At 38.8% G+C, this 21,400-nt stretch overlaps 2 protein-coding genes across 4 annotated transcripts in view; one reads left to right on the top strand and one right to left on the bottom strand.

Annotated features, from left to right (window-relative positions):
* The window catches only part of adcy2a (adenylate cyclase 2a), a 68,344-nt gene extending 54,270 nt beyond the window's left edge, over window positions 1-14,074 (top strand). For all 3 annotated transcript variants that reach the window (XM_059338343.1, XM_059338342.1, XM_059338344.1), the window contains 9 exons: window positions 1,058-1,177; window positions 1,278-1,462; window positions 5,384-5,468; window positions 7,704-7,862; window positions 8,834-8,980; window positions 9,886-9,996; window positions 10,102-10,216; window positions 11,414-11,538; window positions 13,518-14,074. In XM_059338343.1, the coding sequence (XP_059194326.1) occupies window positions 1,058-1,177; window positions 1,278-1,462; window positions 5,384-5,468; window positions 7,704-7,862; window positions 8,834-8,980; window positions 9,886-9,996; window positions 10,102-10,216; window positions 11,414-11,538; window positions 13,518-13,670 (1,200 nt within the window). In that variant the 3' untranslated portion in view covers window positions 13,671-14,074. The remainder of the gene's footprint in view (window positions 1-1,057; window positions 1,178-1,277; window positions 1,463-5,383; window positions 5,469-7,703; window positions 7,863-8,833; window positions 8,981-9,885; window positions 9,997-10,101; window positions 10,217-11,413; window positions 11,539-13,517) is intronic.
* An 18-nt stretch (window positions 14,075-14,092) lies between these two features.
* dnah5 (dynein, axonemal, heavy chain 5) overlaps window positions 14,093-21,400 on the bottom strand; it is a 97,952-nt gene continuing 90,644 nt past the window's right edge. The window contains exons 83-87 of the mRNA XM_059338345.1: window positions 21,071-21,286; window positions 20,070-20,282; window positions 18,925-19,077; window positions 17,189-17,420; window positions 14,093-15,625 (exon numbers count right to left, since the gene is read on the bottom strand). Coding sequence (XP_059194328.1) covers window positions 15,474-15,625; window positions 17,189-17,420; window positions 18,925-19,077; window positions 20,070-20,282; window positions 21,071-21,286 — 966 coding nt within the window. The 3' untranslated portion in view covers window positions 14,093-15,473. The remainder of the gene's footprint in view (window positions 15,626-17,188; window positions 17,421-18,924; window positions 19,078-20,069; window positions 20,283-21,070; window positions 21,287-21,400) is intronic.

Raw genomic sequence — 21,400 nt, 5'->3', positions numbered from 1 at the left:
GTAATTAGAAGTAAAGGAATGCAACATGTTGTCCCAAATATAATAAATTGGCCTCTGGTGATGTAAACAAATAGGAACCAGGAATTTCTTCTGCAAAATCATATCCGTATTCATTAAACAAACTTAAATTAATAGTGCTGTCTTACTGGGTGTACTTAATATGAAAACAAGTAAAATCTTTATTTTTTGCAACAATAAAAAATGATGTGGCTCCACAGTGGTAAATATGTCTCAGTCATCATAGTTATGGGCTGTGGGTGCACTAGCATTTTAATGTAGTATTTATCTCTGTTTTCCATTTCTGTTGTTTATTATGCCTCAAACTAACTGGATATTCCAACACATAATCAACTGCAGAAAAATATTTTCTTTGTATTGTTTTCTTTTGCCAAGCAGTATTTCACTTAGCTTTTTCATTATGATTTCCCCGCCTAATAGTGGCTAAGCCATTTGCATGTAGTGATAAGGGGATATTGTATATCACCATTTTATTGCTATTCTACTCTTCTCCATCAATTTTCAGATTTATCTGATAGAGGTCTAGTTCTGGAAAGGAAAAAATAAAAAGGCTTGGATAAAGGTGAAATAGTAGCCTGAGGCTTGTGGGGAAGTTGCGTGATAAAGCATGGTGTCAGGACCCTGGTTTAGACCTTCACACAAATCGATTCCAGAGATTATAATCTTGTTTTGGGCCTGACGTGGGTCAGTCGCTCAGGGCGGATGAGCCAAATTAACTTGGCTTTGCTCAGTGGGGCAGCAATCTTCATTTTATCCCACAGGTTCACTTTAAAGGACATTATTGAATGGTTGTCACTATTGGCCTCTTATCTAACAAGACTCTATTTCCCTCCTGCAAGTATAATGTAGACTAGTTTGTCTTTTCACATGCTGATGTGCAAGGCTAGCAGACGGAGAAAGTGTGTTTATGATTTGCATGTGAATTGTTTGTGTGTGTGTTTTTCTCTTCTGTGCTTGAATTGAATAGAAAGATAATTTTAGCACTGACCAAACATGACAAAGCCTTAATTTCTGTTGACCTTGTGTTCTTCTGTTCTAGTTCTTTTTGGAAGACAATTTGTTGCCTCCTGTTCCTGTTTACAATTCATCCAATGAAACACTGTTTTACCTTAATGGACAACTACTGGCCTTCACAGGCAAAAACAATTTCTACCTTCCTGTAAGTAAAGATTACCATTATCATGACTCTCTATAAATTCATTATTATCCTTGCTAACTTGGATAAGTCAATCAATCTGTCTCCTTTTTTGTCTCTCTAGTATTTAATTTATAGTTGTATCCTGGGCCTCATCTCTTGCTCTGTGTTCCTGAGGATAAACTACGAGCTGAAGATGATCATCATGTTGACAGCCGTGGTGGTTTACAACATCATCATTCTACAAACACATGCCTCTTTGCTGGATGAATATAGCAAATATCTGTACAAGACTGAAAGCCTGGACAGGTAGGTGCACCGTGACAAACAGATACTGTTCAGAAAGCGTCAGAGAAGGTTATAACGAGTCAAGGTGGGTGGAGAGAGAGTGTCGAGGTAGCCTGAGAAGAGAAAAGGCAGTTATGTTGAGACAATGGCCATCTGATATTAATCCTGTGGGATTCTGAGTAAATGGAAAACCATGATATAGAGAGAAAAGAGGTCTACCTCAAGGTCTTCTTCCAGCTACGCGAGGCAAGAATAGCTCTAAATGGAGGCACCTAAGGGGGCCATCCTTTGCAGGTGCCAGAACCACTTAAACTGTTTTTCTCAATGCCTGTATTTTCTCCCGAACCTATTTCTTTCTTTCAAACACTGCCCACTCAAAGCCCCTATAGTTAAGCCTTGAAAACTATAGAAAACATGCAGTATACATCAACAACCCAGTGATAGCTTGGCTCGTCTTAATGCTGGCCAGCTGTGATACCTTCTGTGTTCAAGCTTTTTCCTAAAGTGTTGATCTACAGTGGTCAGTGTATTGTAGATGCTATATGGTACAGTATATTGGAAGTATGAAGTATGAAGCATGACTTTTGATTTACACCCGAGCATATTACACATCAAACTCCTGTTTATCTGTTACACTTCTTGTAGATTTGATTAGCAAAGAGGCTTTCAGTTATTTGTTTAAACGGTATTTAATTTAGGGTAATGTAATGTTATGCAATTTATACAGATTGTCACAATCGACTCAGATGGTTTCTAATTACTTTATACCCGATGAAAGCCAAAATCAGACAAGTTAAACTTGTTAAACTGACAAATAGTGACAAACTTGTAAGACAAATATACATTTAATGTAAACATTTTACCAATATATGGAAATACTAGGTGTGGATGGATTTTCTGCAAATGTACACAGCCAGTTTTCTCTGCTATTCGGAGTACAACTACACAGAAGGTAGTTTACCTTGTCTGGTCTTCTGAACATTGTTCTTCCATCACATAATTTTCCATTTGTCTCATTTTAACCTTTACATATAAGGAGGTCAGTGAAAAATGACTGGAGTTGCTTTTAATAACAGCAATTACTGACAATATCTAGTAGCATCTGATGAAACTAAAAATCATACATGGAGCTAGTTTGAACTCTCTGCTGTGAGCTCCAATCACGTCGCATCAAGTCAGTGTTTTCCCTACAGCTTTGGTGGAAAGCAAGAGCACTTGTTGCGTATAAGGTCAATGAAATGTCAGTGTCATTTTAGAGTCTGCACTGAATGATGATAAGGTTTGTGTAGGTGAAATAATTGAGTTACAAAATGTAAATCCATGTTAATAGAAATTTGTTCCATGATGGCATCCTTAGTTTTTCATTATTTGACATAATGTTGTTTATACAGCCAAGGGAATCTTGGATAAATTAGAAATGTCATTATTCTGTCATAGGCAGAGCAGAGTGACACTGAGCCAGACAGCAGCTGGATACACAACCTCAGACTTTGAACAACAACACACACTAGTTTTGCTGCCAAAATCTCCTCCTTACCTAACTTAAAAACATGAACACGTCTTGTCCTAAAACGAGTGACCAAACAAAGTTTCAGCAGGGGAAAGTGCACTGCTAACATCAATTAACAGACTAGATGGCTAATGAACTACTTTGCTGCAGAATGATAAACAGCATGTCATTGTAGCTGCAAATGTTACTTTGGTCCATTACATTATTACATTACATGCTGACGATTTTGTCCAAAGCGACTTTCAATAAGTGCATTCAATCTGAGGTCCAGTTAGATCCAGTTAGATGCCTGTGTGGACGGGTCTCTAGTCCCCTCAAGTGTCACACCAACACTCATATTATTATTGTAATTATAATGACAAAAATGATAACATAAGTGACTGGTATCAGTTGGGCTGTATTTTTCAGTTATAGAAATGAAATGATATGTTGTTAACAATGTACTAAAGAAAATGATACTCCTTTTTTGTGAACTTGTACAACTCAGCCACGAGAGATTGTAGTGATGACCTACAGACAAATTCTGCAGATGCTCAATAGAGTGAATAGTAGAATAAGTATTTGCACATTGTGACCTGCATTGTTGTCTCACTGGAAAATTGTGAGACTTTCTGATTAATTGCTGGAAGCCCTACTTGCATATCAAAGTCTTCTGGATGTAATTTCCAAAACAAAACTTCTTGCAGCCTGCAGCACCAATGATTCATTGTCAGTAAACAAACGAGTCACTAACAGTTCAAATATAAATTGTCTGATTTCCAGTAGAGAACGGACATTGTCTTTTGGGGTTATTGACTTTTCTGTCCAATGAAATTCAAAGAGCATGTTGTGATTTTACAGGAGTTTGCCCTCCTGCTAAGTCAATAAATTTCACACAGCTTTGGTCAGCAGTAATGTAAAATGGTAAAGTGTTAAGTATAGAATTGACAATTCCAAAAGCTTTGGTCTTTTCTAACAACCTTTTCTTCTTAAACATATTTTATCGTTCACCTGAAGGAGAGTTGTTGTTTTTTTTAGTTTTGGATGATTTTTATTGCTTGCTTCTTATTAGATTTTCTTTAAAATAGTTGTGGTCCGTACTATATACTGATTCTCAGTTGAGGTATATACATTTACTGTCGCAACATTTGGAAACATTTCTTGTAGCTTTTGACCTACAATGAGGACATGTTAAACGTGACTTAATTTGTAGCTGTATTGATAGAAATTGATTGGGGAATGTAATTGATCCGATTGACATATAAAAAGAGCCAACAATCACTGAAGTCTGTTGATGATCCTAACTTAGTTTTGGGATGACCGACCCAGCAGTTCCTGACAAGAAAATTGAGGAAATTTCGAAAGTTTGACATTTTAAAAGCAGAAGAGCATTGAAGCAACGATGTAGGTGACTATTAATTCTAGTGCTAATGCTGTTCTAATGCTGTTCATTTTTTTTGGTAAAATGTAAACTTGATTATTACAGCGTCATGTTGAGATCAATGACTGTCATTATATGTGCCTGAGTAATGGGTGGAGTTTTCAGCATAGCTCCGTTTGAATCCATAATTGCGTTTCCTGTTTGTGTGCTCTCCATCGTCTATCATCATGTGAAACTGTCTGTCTTCAGTCATTGCCATTCATTCTGTGTAAAGAATTGATTAGATAATGAAACAGGCAAGTGTAGAACTTGCAGGCTGTTTTCTCAGTTGTCTGCTGAGCTCTGCCCTAGATAAGAATAAGAGTCCATTAATATGCAAAATGTGCTTGCAGAAATTAGGATGCACCAGTCCTGTGTGAGTCTTATCACACGTTCAGAGCTTAAATTCAGACTTCACTGCTACAAAAAAAAGTCTTTCATTGTAGATTAAAAAAATAAAACAGGCAGATTTTTAATCTTGATTTAAACTCACAGTATTTTTGGCTTTGTGTGTGTTTGATCATGTGCAGTCGTCAGATTACTAGGTTTGCATGCACAGTTCAATACAAAGATGCCCAGTAGCTATAACTTGATTGGCTGCCTAACTGGACAGGTGTCCTGTTTTTAGCATCATGATGGTGGATGCACAAGAGCTTCAAGTGTCTTCACAGTGCCAAATCTCTGCAGATGGTGAACACTATCTCGTTGTATATTGCCTCTTGAAAAACGTTCCTTGTGAATGCACCCCGGCAAGGAAGCTCAGCCACCGGAATGCAAATGGTAAACAAGCTCCTGTCACAGCAAAGCAGAAGTGACAGTCTTAACCGAGTGACAGCTTGGAATAAAACGCTCTGCTAACCAATCATGTGACACATGTCACAGAATACTGATTGTAATCTGAATTTTTAATTAATGTTCGTACTCACATCTCTGTCTTGTACTTTTCACCCCCACTTTTGTCACTTTTCCCTCTATCTTTATGTTCCTCCCTTGCCTCTCTTTCCCCACGCAAAAACACATTCTGCCCTTCAAGACCAGGAGTTCTCAAAGACCTGAAGAGTATGGGCTCTATCTCCCTCTTTATCTTCTTCATCACTCTGCTTGTGCTTGCCAGACAGGTAAGTCCACACTATAATAATTTGAAAGATGTTATCGTCCATCTTCTGCACATTTTCACCTTCACAGCTCTGAAAGAATTTAGTTTTCAGCTTTGGTATCACATCACCATTGCACACTCACCTTTTTTTTTGTTGCTGTTTATTACCTACTTTACCTTTGAAAGATGTGGACTGCATTGTGAGAAGCTCATGCTTTATCTTTAACACGGCAGTCACATCCCTGTTGAGGGATTCCACAATCCTGTGATCTCTTTAACCCTTAATGGTCTCCCATGCGTGAACACGATTCAGTTTGATGTACTGCCCTGCCGAGCGACAAGCAGTGCAGCTGGGGATTGCATCCGGGTCAGCGGGGTCATTGGCCAGTATTTTTCTACTTTGTCAAGAGCTAGCCTTAGATGTTTGATGTGAATAGAGACCAAATTGGACCACTGACAATACTGCTTAGCCTTATAACTCTTTCCATATATGTACCTTTATTACTTCAGAGCAAGGGGGCAATAGCCGTTCTGCACAGCTGATAAACTAAATAAAGTAGAGACCATAAAGCTGTTCCACACTGTGTAAGAGAGGTATCATGAGACCAGTTTGTCTGGTATCCCGTCAGCCACTCTGGGCCATTGATGTACATCAGCAAGGCTAAAGTTGCGCAGGTGGACTTTGAGATTTACTAGCAAGGAGATTCAGGGACCAGAGACTAGTCACTCAAGAGACGTGTTTGATTCTTGGTCTGGCAGTTTTGGGGTTATGCTACATAGCTGGGTACTTACTCGACTTGAGTAAGATCCAGAACCAGGGCACGAATGTCCTCTGGATCTACAGTACAGTTTTAGATAGTAACATTAACTACATGCACATGTGAATGTGCCTTTATACTTTATTTGTATGGTTAAAAATAGACTCGAATGCAGGATGAAGTCCCAGCACTCTGTCAGTCAGTAAAAGAAGACATGGGCAGAGTAATATTTCTGTTTTATATCAGAGCTTATCATTAAATGGGATGCAGCTGATCCCGTGGGCTCTACAGTGTGCGGAAATAACAGCACGGCTGGCACACTTTTTTTTTCCCTTGTGGGGACTAAACTGTGTCCACAAAAAAGCATACACGAGTGGATAGACAGGTGAAAGCAGAAGCAGCACCTTTTACTACACGCATCCTGCACCACTGCCAAACAGATACTACACCCACAAACAAAATGATTGGACATTTCAAGTGTGCCCGCATTTCAGGGAAACTTGTTTGGCATCACATTACATTGAACGTACGTACTATATGCATTATTTAGTGTGATTTAAATTGGTTACGCTCCACAGCTGTTGACACACTTTGAGTTCCCATTGGGAACTTCTGTTTCTGTGAATGCTTCAGGCCTCTGTCTCACAAAATGTGGAAAATGTGATGATCCGCTTCCTGCAATAAGTGCTGCCGGATTGATATAGAGCCACACATCTAGACATGAATATATGGGCAGATTGAGTTTGAGTGGAAAATAAATATATTTGCAGAAGACAAAGTATCGATGTCCCCAGCTCAATGAAAAGGCGCCAGAGCAACTGTCTGTAGAGCAAAAATAACAGATGCCATTTATTAATCTGTTCAGTCTCACACACACTGCTGTGATGTGTTTACATACACCCCGCACCCCACCCCCCTTTTTCTATGCGTAACAAGTAATTATATTTCTAATATCAAATCATATCAGTCTCTGTTTGATCATTTTTCCATTAGATCATCTTACAAACATGTTTCTCCCTGGTTGATGCATCCTCTTTATGAAATCAGTTCATCGTGTACTGCTCAGGAGCAGGACTAAATAGAGTCATCACCGTAGAGCACCTGAGCTTCACCCAGTCTGGCATAAAATGAAATATCACGTTACAGATTGTACCCACAAGATTGTCACTAGAGAAAGTCATTCCTCACTCGATGGAAACATTTTACTCTGTCTTGTCTTACACCGTGTTCATCTTGTCGATGTAGTGCTGCTAAATTATTTGTCGGTTTTTATTTGTAATTTAACCAAAGCTACTTAAATCACTGTGTTTCTGTCTGTCTCAGTGGAAGTTTTATGACATTTTTTGCAAGTGTTACAAATTGTCTCCGTTTCTTTTCTGTCTTTAAGTCTTGGTGGAAACCACATTTTGTAGCTGTTTCTATTTTTCTCTGTGACTTGATGGAAGCAAGCTGTACAGCTGTACCTTCAGTCTCTTCACCTCTGTGTCCTCTTGTAACAGAATGAATATTACTGTAGGTTAGACTTTCTGTGGAAGAACAAGTTCAAGAAGGAGTGCGAGGAGATTGAAACCATGGAGAACCTCAACCGGGTTTTGTTGGAGAATGTCCTGCCTGCACACGTTGCAGAACATTTCCTGGCACGCAACTGGAAGAATGAGGTAGGCCCCATTAGGTTTTCTTTCCATTAAAGATACGAAGGATCATGTAGATTGTATTTTGACAAACAGTTGCAGGAGAGAGGTCTTTCAGTACCCGTGGCTATGTTTCTAGTCCATACAATTTATCTGAAATATGTCCATATTTTATTTCTTTAATTCTAATTCTAATCCTAGCTGTTGAGTGGATTACAAATCAACTCAGTTAGCAGCAAAGTTGTAAAAAGTGCTTTGTCGTGATGGAATGTACTGTAAATTGAATAATTGGCTGCTATTCAGTGCTAAAATTCAGGTAGTAATGAGTTAAATTATTTAAATTGTACAAAATTTTGTACATTTTTAATTTGTATATGAAAGTGGTACTTGAAATGTAGTATTTGAATGATTCATTACCTATACCAATGACAAAACCTTGGGAGACAGACTAGGTGAATTTGCTGACGTGCCTGTTAGACTTTCTCATTCATCATTCTGAATCCTGTTATGTCCCCTGAGTGCTTCTCATAGTGTGAACTGTGAAAAGGAAAGTTTCACATCTTAGGAAGTTTAGAGGATGTGGTATCATGGAGGTCATGGATTTTAAATAAGAAAGATGCTTCTGCTGCAGAAATTCTGAATGAAGTCTCAGCGAATGGCTTTATTCCTGCATTTGAACAGGATCCAGGAGCAAGTCGCTGCTCTAATGGATTTTAGAGTCTCTGTTATTTGGGTGATTTGCCTACTTTGATTTGTCTGTCTGGTTTATCTTTTGTGTTTTGTCTGCTTCTCTGGTCCTGTTGATGTTTTATTTAAGAATACCGTTAAGGTTTTTTTAGCTTGAATATACACAGAGCAACTTACATGATGTGAATCTGACATTTACTTAATACATCAGAAACGTGTTGTGTGTTTTCATCCATGTTAAGATTTACAATTGGAGTTTTGTGACATTGTTTTGTAGCTGTCCATGCTAACGTCTGTATTTTGTCATGCAGGATCTGTACCACCAGTCCTATGACCTGGTGTGTGTCATGTTCGCCTCCATCCCAGACTTTAAAGAGTTCTACACTGAATCTGACGTCAACAAAGAAGGATTAGAGTGCCTCAGACTCCTCAATGAAATCATTGCTGATTTTGACGAGGTAAATAACCCTCACTCGTGCAACCTTGACAACATCCTACATGTGGACCACGAATGCAAGAAACAAATGAGATACCCTAAAGATTATGTTCAATTCATTTAAAGGAAGTCTGACAATACAGAAGATAAAAGTCCTTAGTGTCTTGTGCAATATGAATGAATGACTTCAAATTCTGAAAAGTGCTAGAGAAATCCTGAGTTTAGTGTACATATTTATATACATGAATACACAAGCCTGGTATATGTTTACATTGAAAATTGATAGTTTGTATTTTCTCGAGAACAGCAGATCCGACGCATCTTTCTGCAAAGCTAATCATTCTCAAAAACTGCTTTTGTATTGGGAGAATCTAAATGAGATAAGTGGGACACGTGTTACAATACATAAGGATACATTTAGCTGTAATAAACAGTTAAAATACACAAGTGATTATTCAGTGAACACACTCTACTCAAGATGCCAACTGGAACCTGAGATTTTGACGCTGTCCATTATTATTTTGGCTTTTTCGTTTGTATATTGTCTTTACAAACTGAAAAAATTCAGATATGATGGCTCATGTGTCAACTGACATTTTCATGTAAAGCAGCAAAACATGTCATCAGCAAATATAAAAGACAGTACATTCCAACAGAAATATATCATTAATTTAAATAAAAAAATAAGAGGTGAAAGAAGGAACCCTGCTATACTCCACTGAGCATTTTTGGTTTGTTTAAATGATATATATATATATATATATACCTATACTGTTATCTGTCCTATGAAATAATCAAGGTTTCAGGGAAAAAAAGAGAAAGTGTTAAGTTCAATATTGAAACGTCAATTATTGCACATGGATGTACATGCATCCTCTAAAAGAATCTCATTTGTTTTAGCTGTTATGTTTGTATTTGTGTGTGTAGTTGCTGTCCAAACCTAAATTCAGTGGTGTGGAAAAGATCAAGACTATCGGCAGTACTTACATGGCTGCTACTGGGCTCAACGCATCACCTGGGCCTGAGTACACGTCACAGGTAGGCTCATCGCACACATGCACACAATAAAATCATGCTAAATCATTTATGTTGTCATTTCTCAAACTTTTTTCCCAACTCAAGTTCAATGTGTTACTGTCCCAGGAGCATGACAGGCAGTACATGCACATAGGCACAATGGTAGAGTTTGCATTCGCCTTGGTGGGGAAGCTGGATGTTATCAACAAACACTCCTTCAACGACTTCAAACTCAGAGTTGGTGAGTTTAACACAAATGCTACATTTAAAAGTGCTGTGAGAATCAGTTTAGTATTTTTTAGTTACTTCTTCCAGTTAAACTGCATGTTGGCTGTATTACCATTTAAAAAAAAAAAAAAAAAATTAAAAGTGAATACTGTCAATCCACCATCATCTGTTTCAAATAACAGTAGGAGGTTTGGTTCATAGAACAGGGTTTCCTTAAAATCTGTAGCTTGAATGCCGACTAACTGTACACTCCATTGATTTATTGTGTACTGATATGTACCTATATACGTAAATCTACCTACATATTTGCCTTGATGCATCTACTTCTTTCCATCTTTAGAGAGCACCTGTATGCTGTGTGGTTATTTCACTATCTTTATAGAATCTTTATTTTATCTTAAGAGAGATGAGTACATGTCTTAATGACAACAAAAATAACGTTTTCAGTAAGACATGGGTATAGTCATGGTAACACAACGGCATAGTGAAAATTGAAAGCATTGTGGGCAGGTCCCAGCTCCCTGCATGTGATCAGAGTCAGAGTTCAATACCTTCAACCTGTCTGCGAAGATCTCAGCATGGGAGTCTCCATTAACTCAGCAGTGTGCGTGTGTGTGACTGTACATCCCTACTGCTTCCAGACGGGCCTAAAACGCTCCATCAGAGAGAGAGAAGTCCCTTCCCACTGGGACCGGTAGAACCACTGGCCGCGTGCCTGTGTGCTGCCCATGCTCTTGTACAGATCGCAATTTCCAGCAATCTGGAAATTGACTGAGAAGTGAGACCCAGTGTCATCTCAGCGCTGTGAAAAGCTTCAGAGCCTGCTTTGCAGAGTGCTAGGGATAAAGAGTTCAGCTGCATTACATTTACTTCCACTTCATCTCATATTCTGATGATATGTTGTGAAAAGCTTTGTTTATTCTGAGAGCCACAGGTTTATGGCTGAAGGCCTTTTGGTGCTGCACTCAATAATATCAAAAATGTATTTTAATGTCTTTCGTATATGACACCAGGAAGAGAAGAGCTTTATTGTTTCTTCGTCTTTTTAACTCTTTAGAAAGGTAATGCAAAATGTCATAAAATACTACATTTGGAGTTTTTAAATGTGCAGCAAATACTACTATGCCAACTAATTTCCCATTCAGAAAAATTAGTATGATTGTGCAGATGCATCTGAAATGTTCACTGATTGCCTGGTGTCTTTTGTCAGGTATTAACCATGGTCCAGTCATAGCAGGAGTCATTGGAGCCCAGAAACCACAGTATGATATCTGGGGGAACACCGTGAATGTAGCCAGCAGAATGGACAGCACTGGGGTCCTAGGAAAAATACAGGTAATTAAAGTGAAGGATCTGTCTGGGGAGGGTCTCCACATATCTTACTGTCAGCTCATCCCAGGAAAAATACACAACCAACAATGAATTGATTGTAATAAGTCTCATCTGTGCGCCCAAAGCCTGATAAAGCGTTTTAATCCATGCCACAGAGCTCGACGTTGTACAAAAACTACTGCATATTGAAAATATCTGGGTGACATGTTCAAAAGCAGTTAACTTTTTTCCTTTTCTCTACTCAATCCCACATACACTGTCCTGCTGCTGTATGCATGTACCAGTGTCTATTAATCCACAGCTGAAAATAGTTCCCAACAATAATTATTGGTAATAATAGTTGTTAAAAACTACTGTTGGTAGTTCTTTAGACATAAACATTTGTGACCAATTTCCAAAGATTTACATCTGGAGAGGTAATTTGCAAAAAATAATAAATAAGTCAATAAATCAATACCCGTTTGATTGAAAAAAACATTCATGAAAATCCTTTTTTGTAATGAAGACACCCCATGAACAGAAGAACAGAAGTTCTTTAATATATCCATCAAACAGAAGTTTGATGGATATATTAAAAACATTTTTGGAAAACACATAAAAACTGAGATATTTGCAAATAAACCCTTCAGAAGGAATGAATGCACTTGGGGCTTAGAGCCAGACAGGACGGGATTGTTGGAGATAATGACACTTGTGGGTTTGTTTTCATGGGATTTTTTGAAAAGAACAAAAAAACTGGAGTAACTCCAACCATGATTATCTTCTGTGATGCATTCATGAACAAACCAGTTTTAAAAGTCTCTATCTGTCAAACGTCACATTGTGCTTGAAATTAACTGTTTCTTTCAAAGCAGCGCTGCTCCATTTTCATATAAAGACTTTTAAATGTCAGTCCAGATGTTTTAAAGATAACTCTTCTCCTTTCTGCTCATGCTATTTTTGGCAGCAAGGACATCGCTTCATCTTAAAATCATACTTTTTTTTATTTTCTTTATACACACTGCCTGCACACTGATAAGATATAATGGTTTTCCAGCTGCATGGCATGTGGCTGTGGGAATCATTGAGTCTTCAGAGGGTTGTATTACACTTCACTGCCTGTACACATTTGATAGAGCCATCGGCTGTGCAGCACAACTGCAGTGCTTTCAATTGCATTCCAAGATTGCCTGTTGATATTTTAAGATGTGCAGAGGCAACAATAATAAATGTGGAGTTATTCCAAGGTAGCACATAGATATTTCCATTGTGTGTGTGTGTTGATGATGATTTTACCAGCATTTCCTAGTTTTAAAGGCCACAGAGGACATTTTAATTCAGTGTTAAATACAGCACTGAGCTCCACAGAGATCTCTGGCTGCACTGCTCCATGTTATTTTATGATTTTCCAATTTGCAAATTACATTTTATGCAATAGCTGTGATGATTAATGTGGCCTTTCTCCTATCCTCAATGGTAGAATTAAAAATGTCTGTTGATATTTAAAATGTGCAACAAGAAGAAATGTTATTCCAAAGTAGCAGATACTTATTTCTATCTTGTGATTGCAGCTCTACTTAACACTGGGCAACAATTCACTATGATAATTTGTCTTTCAATTAAATCCTATTGATATCATGATACACTTTTACATTATCTTAACTGGTAACAGGTACATACTAATTTATTAGGGAAATCTGATGGATGGCTGATCATTTTGTACTTATGTTCTTTGGCAATAGAAAGAAATACTCAGCACATTTCAATTGTCAAGTATTTAATTCACACAGGAGTTTACAAAAATAGGTTTACCACATGGTCATTTTATATAGACTGTTTTCATTGAATTACCAGGAAGCACATATACTGATACATCACGATAGGATGTTTTTGCTGAAATACTCACTACTTGTGACTAAAGGGTGAGATTTTTGCCTGCAGGAATTAAATTCAGTTGTGTGAGATAAGCTAAATGGAAGTTCCCCATCTTGTTGTGCCTGTAGGTAACAGAGGAGACAAGCCGCATCCTTCTGACTCTGGGCTACATGTGCTCTTGTAGAGGCATCATCAACGTCAAGGGCAAAGGAGAGCTCAAGACCTACTTTGTGCACACAGAGATGACCCGTTCACTGTCCCAAGGGAATGTAATGCCGTAAGACTGATTCAGAATAAGCTGAATTTACAAAGGCAAAAAGAACTGTTCAGATTACAGATGGGGATTTGATCTTCTTAATGCTGTTGAACACAAAGGATACAGAGCTGCGCCAAAAGGATAGAAATCAGACTTTAATGTTGCATTGCAAGTTACCTATGCCACAGCTGTAGTATACATTTAGTCACTTACTGTATGTATCTAAGTGTAGCATGTACAGCAAGTAGGCAATAACCCCTGATATATGTTGGATCCACAGTGGCACAGGTCAGATCTAATATCATACAAGATCGGTCAGAACAATCTGAAATGGTTTAAATTAGTATTCTAACTCAGATCTGGGAGGCTTGTGGCAGTTGCTTTGCCACAAAAGCCTCTTTCTTGGGCAGTTACATCAAAAACATTCCATATTCTGTTCCCTTTACAGGACAGTATATTTTGGATGTCTTATGATGTACAGTAAGAAGTAGCGAAACAAAGAACGTGGCTACAACTTTCACATCAAGAGCGAATAATACAGAAAACACATGTTGGTGTCATGAATATAAGGAAGTTTGTGTGCCCCCAACTTTTTTTTTCTTTTTTACAAAACGGTACAAAAGGCCACAGATGAAAGATCTGATATTAAAATGACAGGGCAAATGTTACAAGGAAAAAGTGCATGGCGACTGTTGCAAAGGAGATGCTGATCCTTTTTTAAAAGCCAGCCAGCCAACAAGGAGACACATATGTGTACATAAGTCCATCAACCTTGTTAGAAGCACGAAGTCTTGGATGTATTTTACAGGCGGTCCACAAATGGAAAAGCATTAAAAAATAATCTATGAATATATTGTGATATTCATGCAGGGCCAAGGTTCCCCAAACTGTCTTTGCACTTTAATCATCCTGTCTTAATTGACTGTTTACACAATACATGTAAATCTTTATGGCACAGGTCAGGTATCTGCTGGAAAGGGATCAAGCTTTTGTTGCAGGGATCAGATCAGAGCCATACAGATTAACAAGCCAGGCTACTGGACGACAAAGAGATGAGGATGATTCTAGTGTGGTGATTTTAATTTGGGAACCCTGAGCCTGATCTGTGTACAGGGTAGCTTTAGAGTGCATATGGTACGGTGGTTTTGTAACAAAAGAAAATACTACCAAAAAAGTGTTTTGATGTTTTGATGATGCCATTGTTTTTTGTAAAAACTTCATTAAAATTTCTATGTATTTCAGTTCTACTGAGTGTGTTTATTGCCTGCCAGGTTCTTTTAAAAAAGACAAGCTTCCAACATATTAAGACTGTATGACATGAGTGTGCTGTGATGTGCACTTGATTAAAATATGCCTGCACACTGTTGTTCAACCAAAACTGGTCTTTTTGAGGCCAATACATCAATCTGACACCTGGTCCCAAACTAAAATTAGTCCTCTACCTCTTCTTCTACACTGCGTACATACTTGACATTGGCTCTGGTGAGCAGATGGACAAATAAAATATGTCTAGACTCATCAGTGTTGAAGTTGAGTCATTCAGTAAATCAGATAACTTGGTGTCTGCTTTACACTGCTGTTACCATTTTAATGCTTCAATTAAATCTCTTATTAAAAGTACAAATGGATACAATCTGGGTGGCAAACTCAAGATGGTGATTAAATTATAAGATAACTCAACTAAATACACTGTGGAATCTTGGGGGGGTAGTAGTGGTAGCCATGGTAACAGCAGTTTATCCCGCTGACTATAGGACATTGAAGTGTGATTGATGGGAAGTTAATAATGTCTAACCTCTAAAGAGATGTGTTACTTAACATGAAGCAATCATTTGACATCACAGAGGAGCGCCACACCCCGAAGGATCCAGTATTCTGGAGGAGGGGAAGTCTTCAGATCGACAGCTGCGATGTAATTCATGTCAGTCCTAACTGGTTTCTTGTAGATTGGACAGGAGTAGAGGCGGGAATCCTTCACACCTGCAACACACAAAAACAAGTGTCACCTTTGCACTGCTTTGGAAGAAAATTGAAAACTGCAACTTTTACATTTTTGATGTCAGTGATGGAAAACAGAGCAACAGCTGGCAAAATTATCTCTTAATTAAAGTTGTGATGAAACATCTTTATACCTGTAAGTTTTCAAGTCAATGAAAAAATTTAAATTAGCAAGGAGCTGCCATTGGGACACCCAGCTGTGTTCAACAAGACATCTGTTTTTATAAAGTCTGTTCAAATCAGGCAAATAACGAAAGATTAGGAGAACATGTGGTTCCCCGCTCCCACAGCACCGCCCTATTGATAACATGCTACCAGAAAAACAACAATCCTTTTCACAAGCATACCAACAGCTCTTGTCCAGTCAGTCTTCAGATATGATACTGTACATAGTATCTCATCTCTTTTAGATGAGTCAGAATAACAATCCAGATTTAAAAAAAAAAAAAAGTTGGGACATGGTGTAAAAACTACGGAAGCCCTGAACCGCAAGTGAAGAATTAATTTTTTTGAGATGTCATCTTGTTATTTCGAGATAATATCTCATTATTTCCAGATAATACACATATGTAAAAAAAAAAAAATAAGAATAAAAAAAAAATATCTTCCAAAATTTTTTTTTTCTTCAGATATTATCTCATTATTTCGAGATAATATCTCGTAATTACGAGATAATATCTCGTTATTTCGAGATAATATCTCGTTATTTCGAGATAACACACCTATGTAAAAAAAAAAAAATTTTTTTTTTTTACCTTGATCTTTTTCTCCTTAAAATAACGAGATATGATCTCGAAATAACAAGATAACATCTAAAAAAAAATGTTCTTCACTTGCGGTTCAGGGCTTCCGTACAAAAAACAGAGCATCAAATTTATATTCACAAAAACTAAAATTTTAATGAACGTATGTGACAAAGGATTAGCAAATTATTGCATTCTGTCTCTTCTTGGCATTGGAATTGGTAAAGGGGTTTTCTGTGCACGCACTTGCAGCCACTTGTCTACAGAATCGTCCCTCACCAGTCATCTTTCCACTGGCACACACACTTTCAACCCAGCAGGCAGCCTTCTTGTGGGAAAAGCTGGGAGGGGACATGGTGTAAACAAACCGCATTACGCGTATCATTGGATCATTAATTCATTTCCCAGGCAGCCTTGCTTGCAGGCATCCACCGGGGCCCGTCTCTGCTGCTGCCTGAATATAGTCTGGTTTTATCCAGGAAAAAAAAACATAATGCTGCTAATCTATTCCCAGACAAAATAAATAGCACTTAGTCTGCTTGACATTTAAATGTTACATCCATCCATTCTGAATGACTGCGTGGGATGCAAATGTTGAGGAGAAGAGAAGAGGGATAGACTGAGACTGACAAAGACTAGAAGGACTTATCCTATAAAGAAAAGACAGGATTAAGCTTTTGTCAGATTATAGTTTTCAGTCCAGACATCATAAAACTACATTTTTTTAACTAAAACTTTGCAAATGAAAAGAAAAAAATTCAAAGCTTCCGTGCATCTGATATTCTCAGATAATATATCTCACCGTTATTCTCAGCGTACATCCTGATCACAGGCATCATCTCAAAAAGGACTTTGGGTTTGGAGTCAATGAGTTTGCAGCTGCGGCGGTCCCAGCCGGCTCCTTCCAGGTAGAGGCCGTAGACGTATACTCCCTCTGCGGGGGGCTGGGTGATGTCATCCTTCATCCACCTGGTCACCTCGTTGCACAGCACCATGCGGTCCAGGGCCCAGCCCTTGTTGGCGCGAGTGATCTCCTGCAGGTTCAGGGATAAAATCCACATGAGGCAGTGATGTGGGGCAGCATAACACGGCCGTACATGTGAATGACAGAGCTGACATTTGGCAACTGATTCCCCACAAGTAAAAATCAATTTTGAGAACAAGGCTGTAATAGAGGTACAATAAAAAGGCATTGTGTACAGCAGAGAAGTGCATGCCATCGATGGCATTTTGCGAGATGCTGTGCCAACCGAAAGTAAATAAATCTCAATGGACTCAAAAAAGAGCAAAGAGTGAGGGCAGAGTGCAAAAGAAATAAATTAAATGTCAATATTGTATCCCCTCCGTCAATTTATCCTCATTTGAAATGACAGAAAAATAGACAAAAACATCGGCCAAAATTGAACAGATAGGGAGTGACAACAAATAACAAGGCAAGACATAGAATCAGAGCTGTGCTGTTTGTGAGGCCACTGGTCCAACAAAAGCTACAGTGTCCCTCCTGAGAAGAGACGCTCAGTGAGAGGAAATGATAGATATATTTGGGAACTATCGGTAGTGCAACAAATCCCTACTCGATAAAATACAGACATCTGCATCCACAATATTTATTTTTTCACTAAGTGGCATGAATAAAACTTGAAGGCAGTCAGATGTGTGAACCTGACACTGATGCTAACTGATATCCAATTCCCTTTATGACTAAAATTCCAAGTCAAATGTCAAATGACTTGGAATTTGTTGCCCTGAAAGCACTCCTCAGGCCCTCAGGTAATTTCAGCTCAGTTTCATGGTTACAGTTTATGATTACCAGACTTCAGATCTGGATCATCACTAAAGTCAATAACTCAGGGCAACCAATCAGCATGGAAATCTGTTCACGAGCTGACAAACAGAGAGACTAGTGAAAAGGTAGATATGCCTGATGGAGAAAGTGGCAGATTTACATCAAACTGAAAAGCGTTCCAGGGTAAATGTGCCATCTTTTATGGGGTCGTAACACGTGGAAACATGTGGGAGGATTGAAATGTGCTAGCTGAGCCTTACATTAAGAGAAAATACAGTAGAAACATGTTACAACATATAAATTAAATTAATAAAATACTTATCCTATTATTCCTTGTTTTTTCATGTTGAATAGAATAGTAGTCAATTTTATTTAATGTAGTTCAATATCACAAATCCAGATATATATTTCTATTTCTGGATTGTATTACATACTATAAAATAATGATAAAGACAGATGAACAACAGGGGCATGGCTGAGATCTGGTGGGGTTAAATATTCACATTACATCCCTCACATTATTAAATTTGAATTCATTAGAGAACCACTTGCTTGCCTGTGTGTGTGTGTGTGTGTGTGTGTGTGTGTGTGTGTGTGTGTGTGTGTGTGTGTACATGCATGAGTGTGGTTGCATGCTTGCTCAGGTATTGGAATCTGGCTGTGTGCCTGTGTCTCCCTCAGTGTGCCATCTGCTCTGCTCCCTGATGGTGGGTAAGTAAGCAGGTAGGTAGGTAGCCTGATGCCGTGTGTACCTGTCTCATGGCTGTCAGGAAGCCCTGCGGGTTGAAGAAGCCTGTCATCCAGAAGCAGTTGGGCCGCCCTTCAAAGATCCAAGCTTGGAACTGCCGGTTCCGCTCAAGCAACTCTGTGAACCAGAACCCCAGGGTGCTGGAGGCCCACGATGCCTGAAAAACAAAGACAAACAACAACATGAACAAAACATTACAATGAGACACAGAATAACTGTCATCCAGATGGATCAGAGGAGAAGACAACGGGGAGACATCACCGTGTGGCGAGAGAAAAAGAAAGAATTCAGCACGATAAAATAAACAAGATTAGAATGCAACAAAACACAGTAGAGCGGAGGCAATTGGGCCAAAAGCATGATAGCACCGCAGGTAGAAAAACTCCCAGCCAGGAAGCCATCAAAGTCTAAATTATTCTAATAATGTAATGTTTGTGAGAGCATGATGTGAATGCCAACAGACTGATTCCCATATAAGATACGAGAAAAGTCATGCCAAGTCATACTTCTTAGTTGTTTTCCCTTGCTTCCCCTCTCTCAGTATTAATATTCCAGCAATTTTGTCTACTAAGTTTGTTACAACAGGAGTCGTTTTCATTTATCTCTGAAATGGATTTGTGTGTAGTGGATACAATTTCAAAATAAAGTACATGAATAAAAGGTAAGGAGCATCAGTGTGGGCTAAAGAGAATTAGAGGCTGACTGATGATGATGATGAGCTCCCTTTTAGCAAGCAAGACATAGCCAATGCTATGAGAAACAAACAAAGGAACCTTTGATTTACTCAAAGACAAGAGCAACATTAGAGAAATTATACCTGCACAGCAATAAAAACCTTTGAGATATTAATTTGTGCTTTGTGGCTCCCTTAAGTGGCTTGTTAGCATTCTTTATTGAAAGCAAAGGGCATGAATAGCTTTCCCCAGAATAAAAAGATGACTGTTCCTATAAGAGGCTCTTATTTTGCCCTTTATGAAGCTGAAAACAAGTGAAATTGCCAACTAAGTGATGTAATGGTCAGTGCAGGTGCTACTGGCAGAGGCTACACCAAAAATGACAAGTATTATCTTCTTTTGTTGTGTTTGAATCCAAAGAATTTGAAGTTTACAATATAATTTAAATTAATTCAAACCAATTAACTCAACAAACCTTCTTCCAGCGGGCAGGAATGCGTGCATCGTACATGCAATCCAGGGCATCCCGCAGATTCTCGCTCATGATGATGGTTCCATCGATAGCCAGCTTGAGGTCTGTCAGTGTGTTTCGGACCAGAACTATGACCCTCTTCATCCGATCGATCTCCTGACGCAGGAAGATGTTCATGGGCTGGAAAGGACCCATTTTCTGGAGACGCTCTTTCACCTGGTTAATCAAATGAGAAGATGAAACTTTAATGAATCCCCTGAAGGATTTGCAGTGCATGGAGTGAAGATGCATGAGCACACATAGGCTTGCTATGTTGATACAGAAAGACATGTTCATGGGCTGGAAATGTACCTGAAATCACTACAGTTTTGTTTACCTCCACTCTAGATGCAACTGTCTTAAAATAAAGATTTGTTTGCTCTATTTGCAAGTGTTGAATTTAGCTTTTCTCTTTCCTATCTGGATAATGCATACAACCTGAACACAGGATGTGTTCACAAGAGAGATGGATGCTGATGCTAATTTTTTTCTTATCTTTTGGGCATTTCAATTCTCTTCAACTGTCCCTCATTTAATATCATGTTTGGGGGGGCTTATCAAGTTTATAGTTTCATATACTGCATAGACAGGAAGACAGCCACCATAAATGGAATTAAAAGAGGTAGAGACAGGTTGTTTTCCATGACGCAAGTGGCGCCTCGCCTGAGAAACGTCACATTCTCACCTCACTTTCTCTTAAGTGACAAAAAAGGAGAGAAAACCCTAAATAAATCCATGCTAGCAAAACTTAGCTATTTCTAGTCTTCTCTTCTGTCTATCACTGTCTCAAACACACACACCCTTCCATCACCTCACAGACACACATCCCACCTCTCTGACTAACACACAGCGCACATGGTGAGTGGGGGAACACTGCACATGTTGCTCCGCTCACCTCAAAATCTCACCTTAGGCTGTACATAGTGCACACACACACACACACACACACACACACACACACTTACTTCAAAAGGTACGTAGTCAGGAGGCAGTTTCTCCAGCATGTCATCAGCCAGCCTGGATACCACAGCCTCTCTGGTTTCCCCTCCGCCTGATGAGCTGTCTTTAGGCTGAATACTGAGAATCGTGTCCAGTACGTCCTTGGCCAGCTTACTCTGGTAAGTTATATCAGCGTTGGGGTGGAGACCGAACACCTCTGGAGTGTCGTAGGCTGGTAGACACTGTAAAAGAGAATCTGTTATTGAGCCGGAGGTCACTTTGGCTCTTAGAGTATTTGTGAACATATTTTCTGAAAGAAATAGCCGAGATGCATTCTCTCTCCTCTCACAACAAGT

This window comes from Centropristis striata, chromosome 8 (assembly GCF_030273125.1).
Source record: "Centropristis striata isolate RG_2023a ecotype Rhode Island chromosome 8, C.striata_1.0, whole genome shotgun sequence".
Taxonomy (NCBI): domain Eukaryota; kingdom Metazoa; phylum Chordata; class Actinopteri; order Perciformes; family Serranidae; genus Centropristis; species Centropristis striata.
Note: the sequence above shows the minus strand (reverse complement) of the source record. Positions and strands in the feature narration are given on the sequence as shown.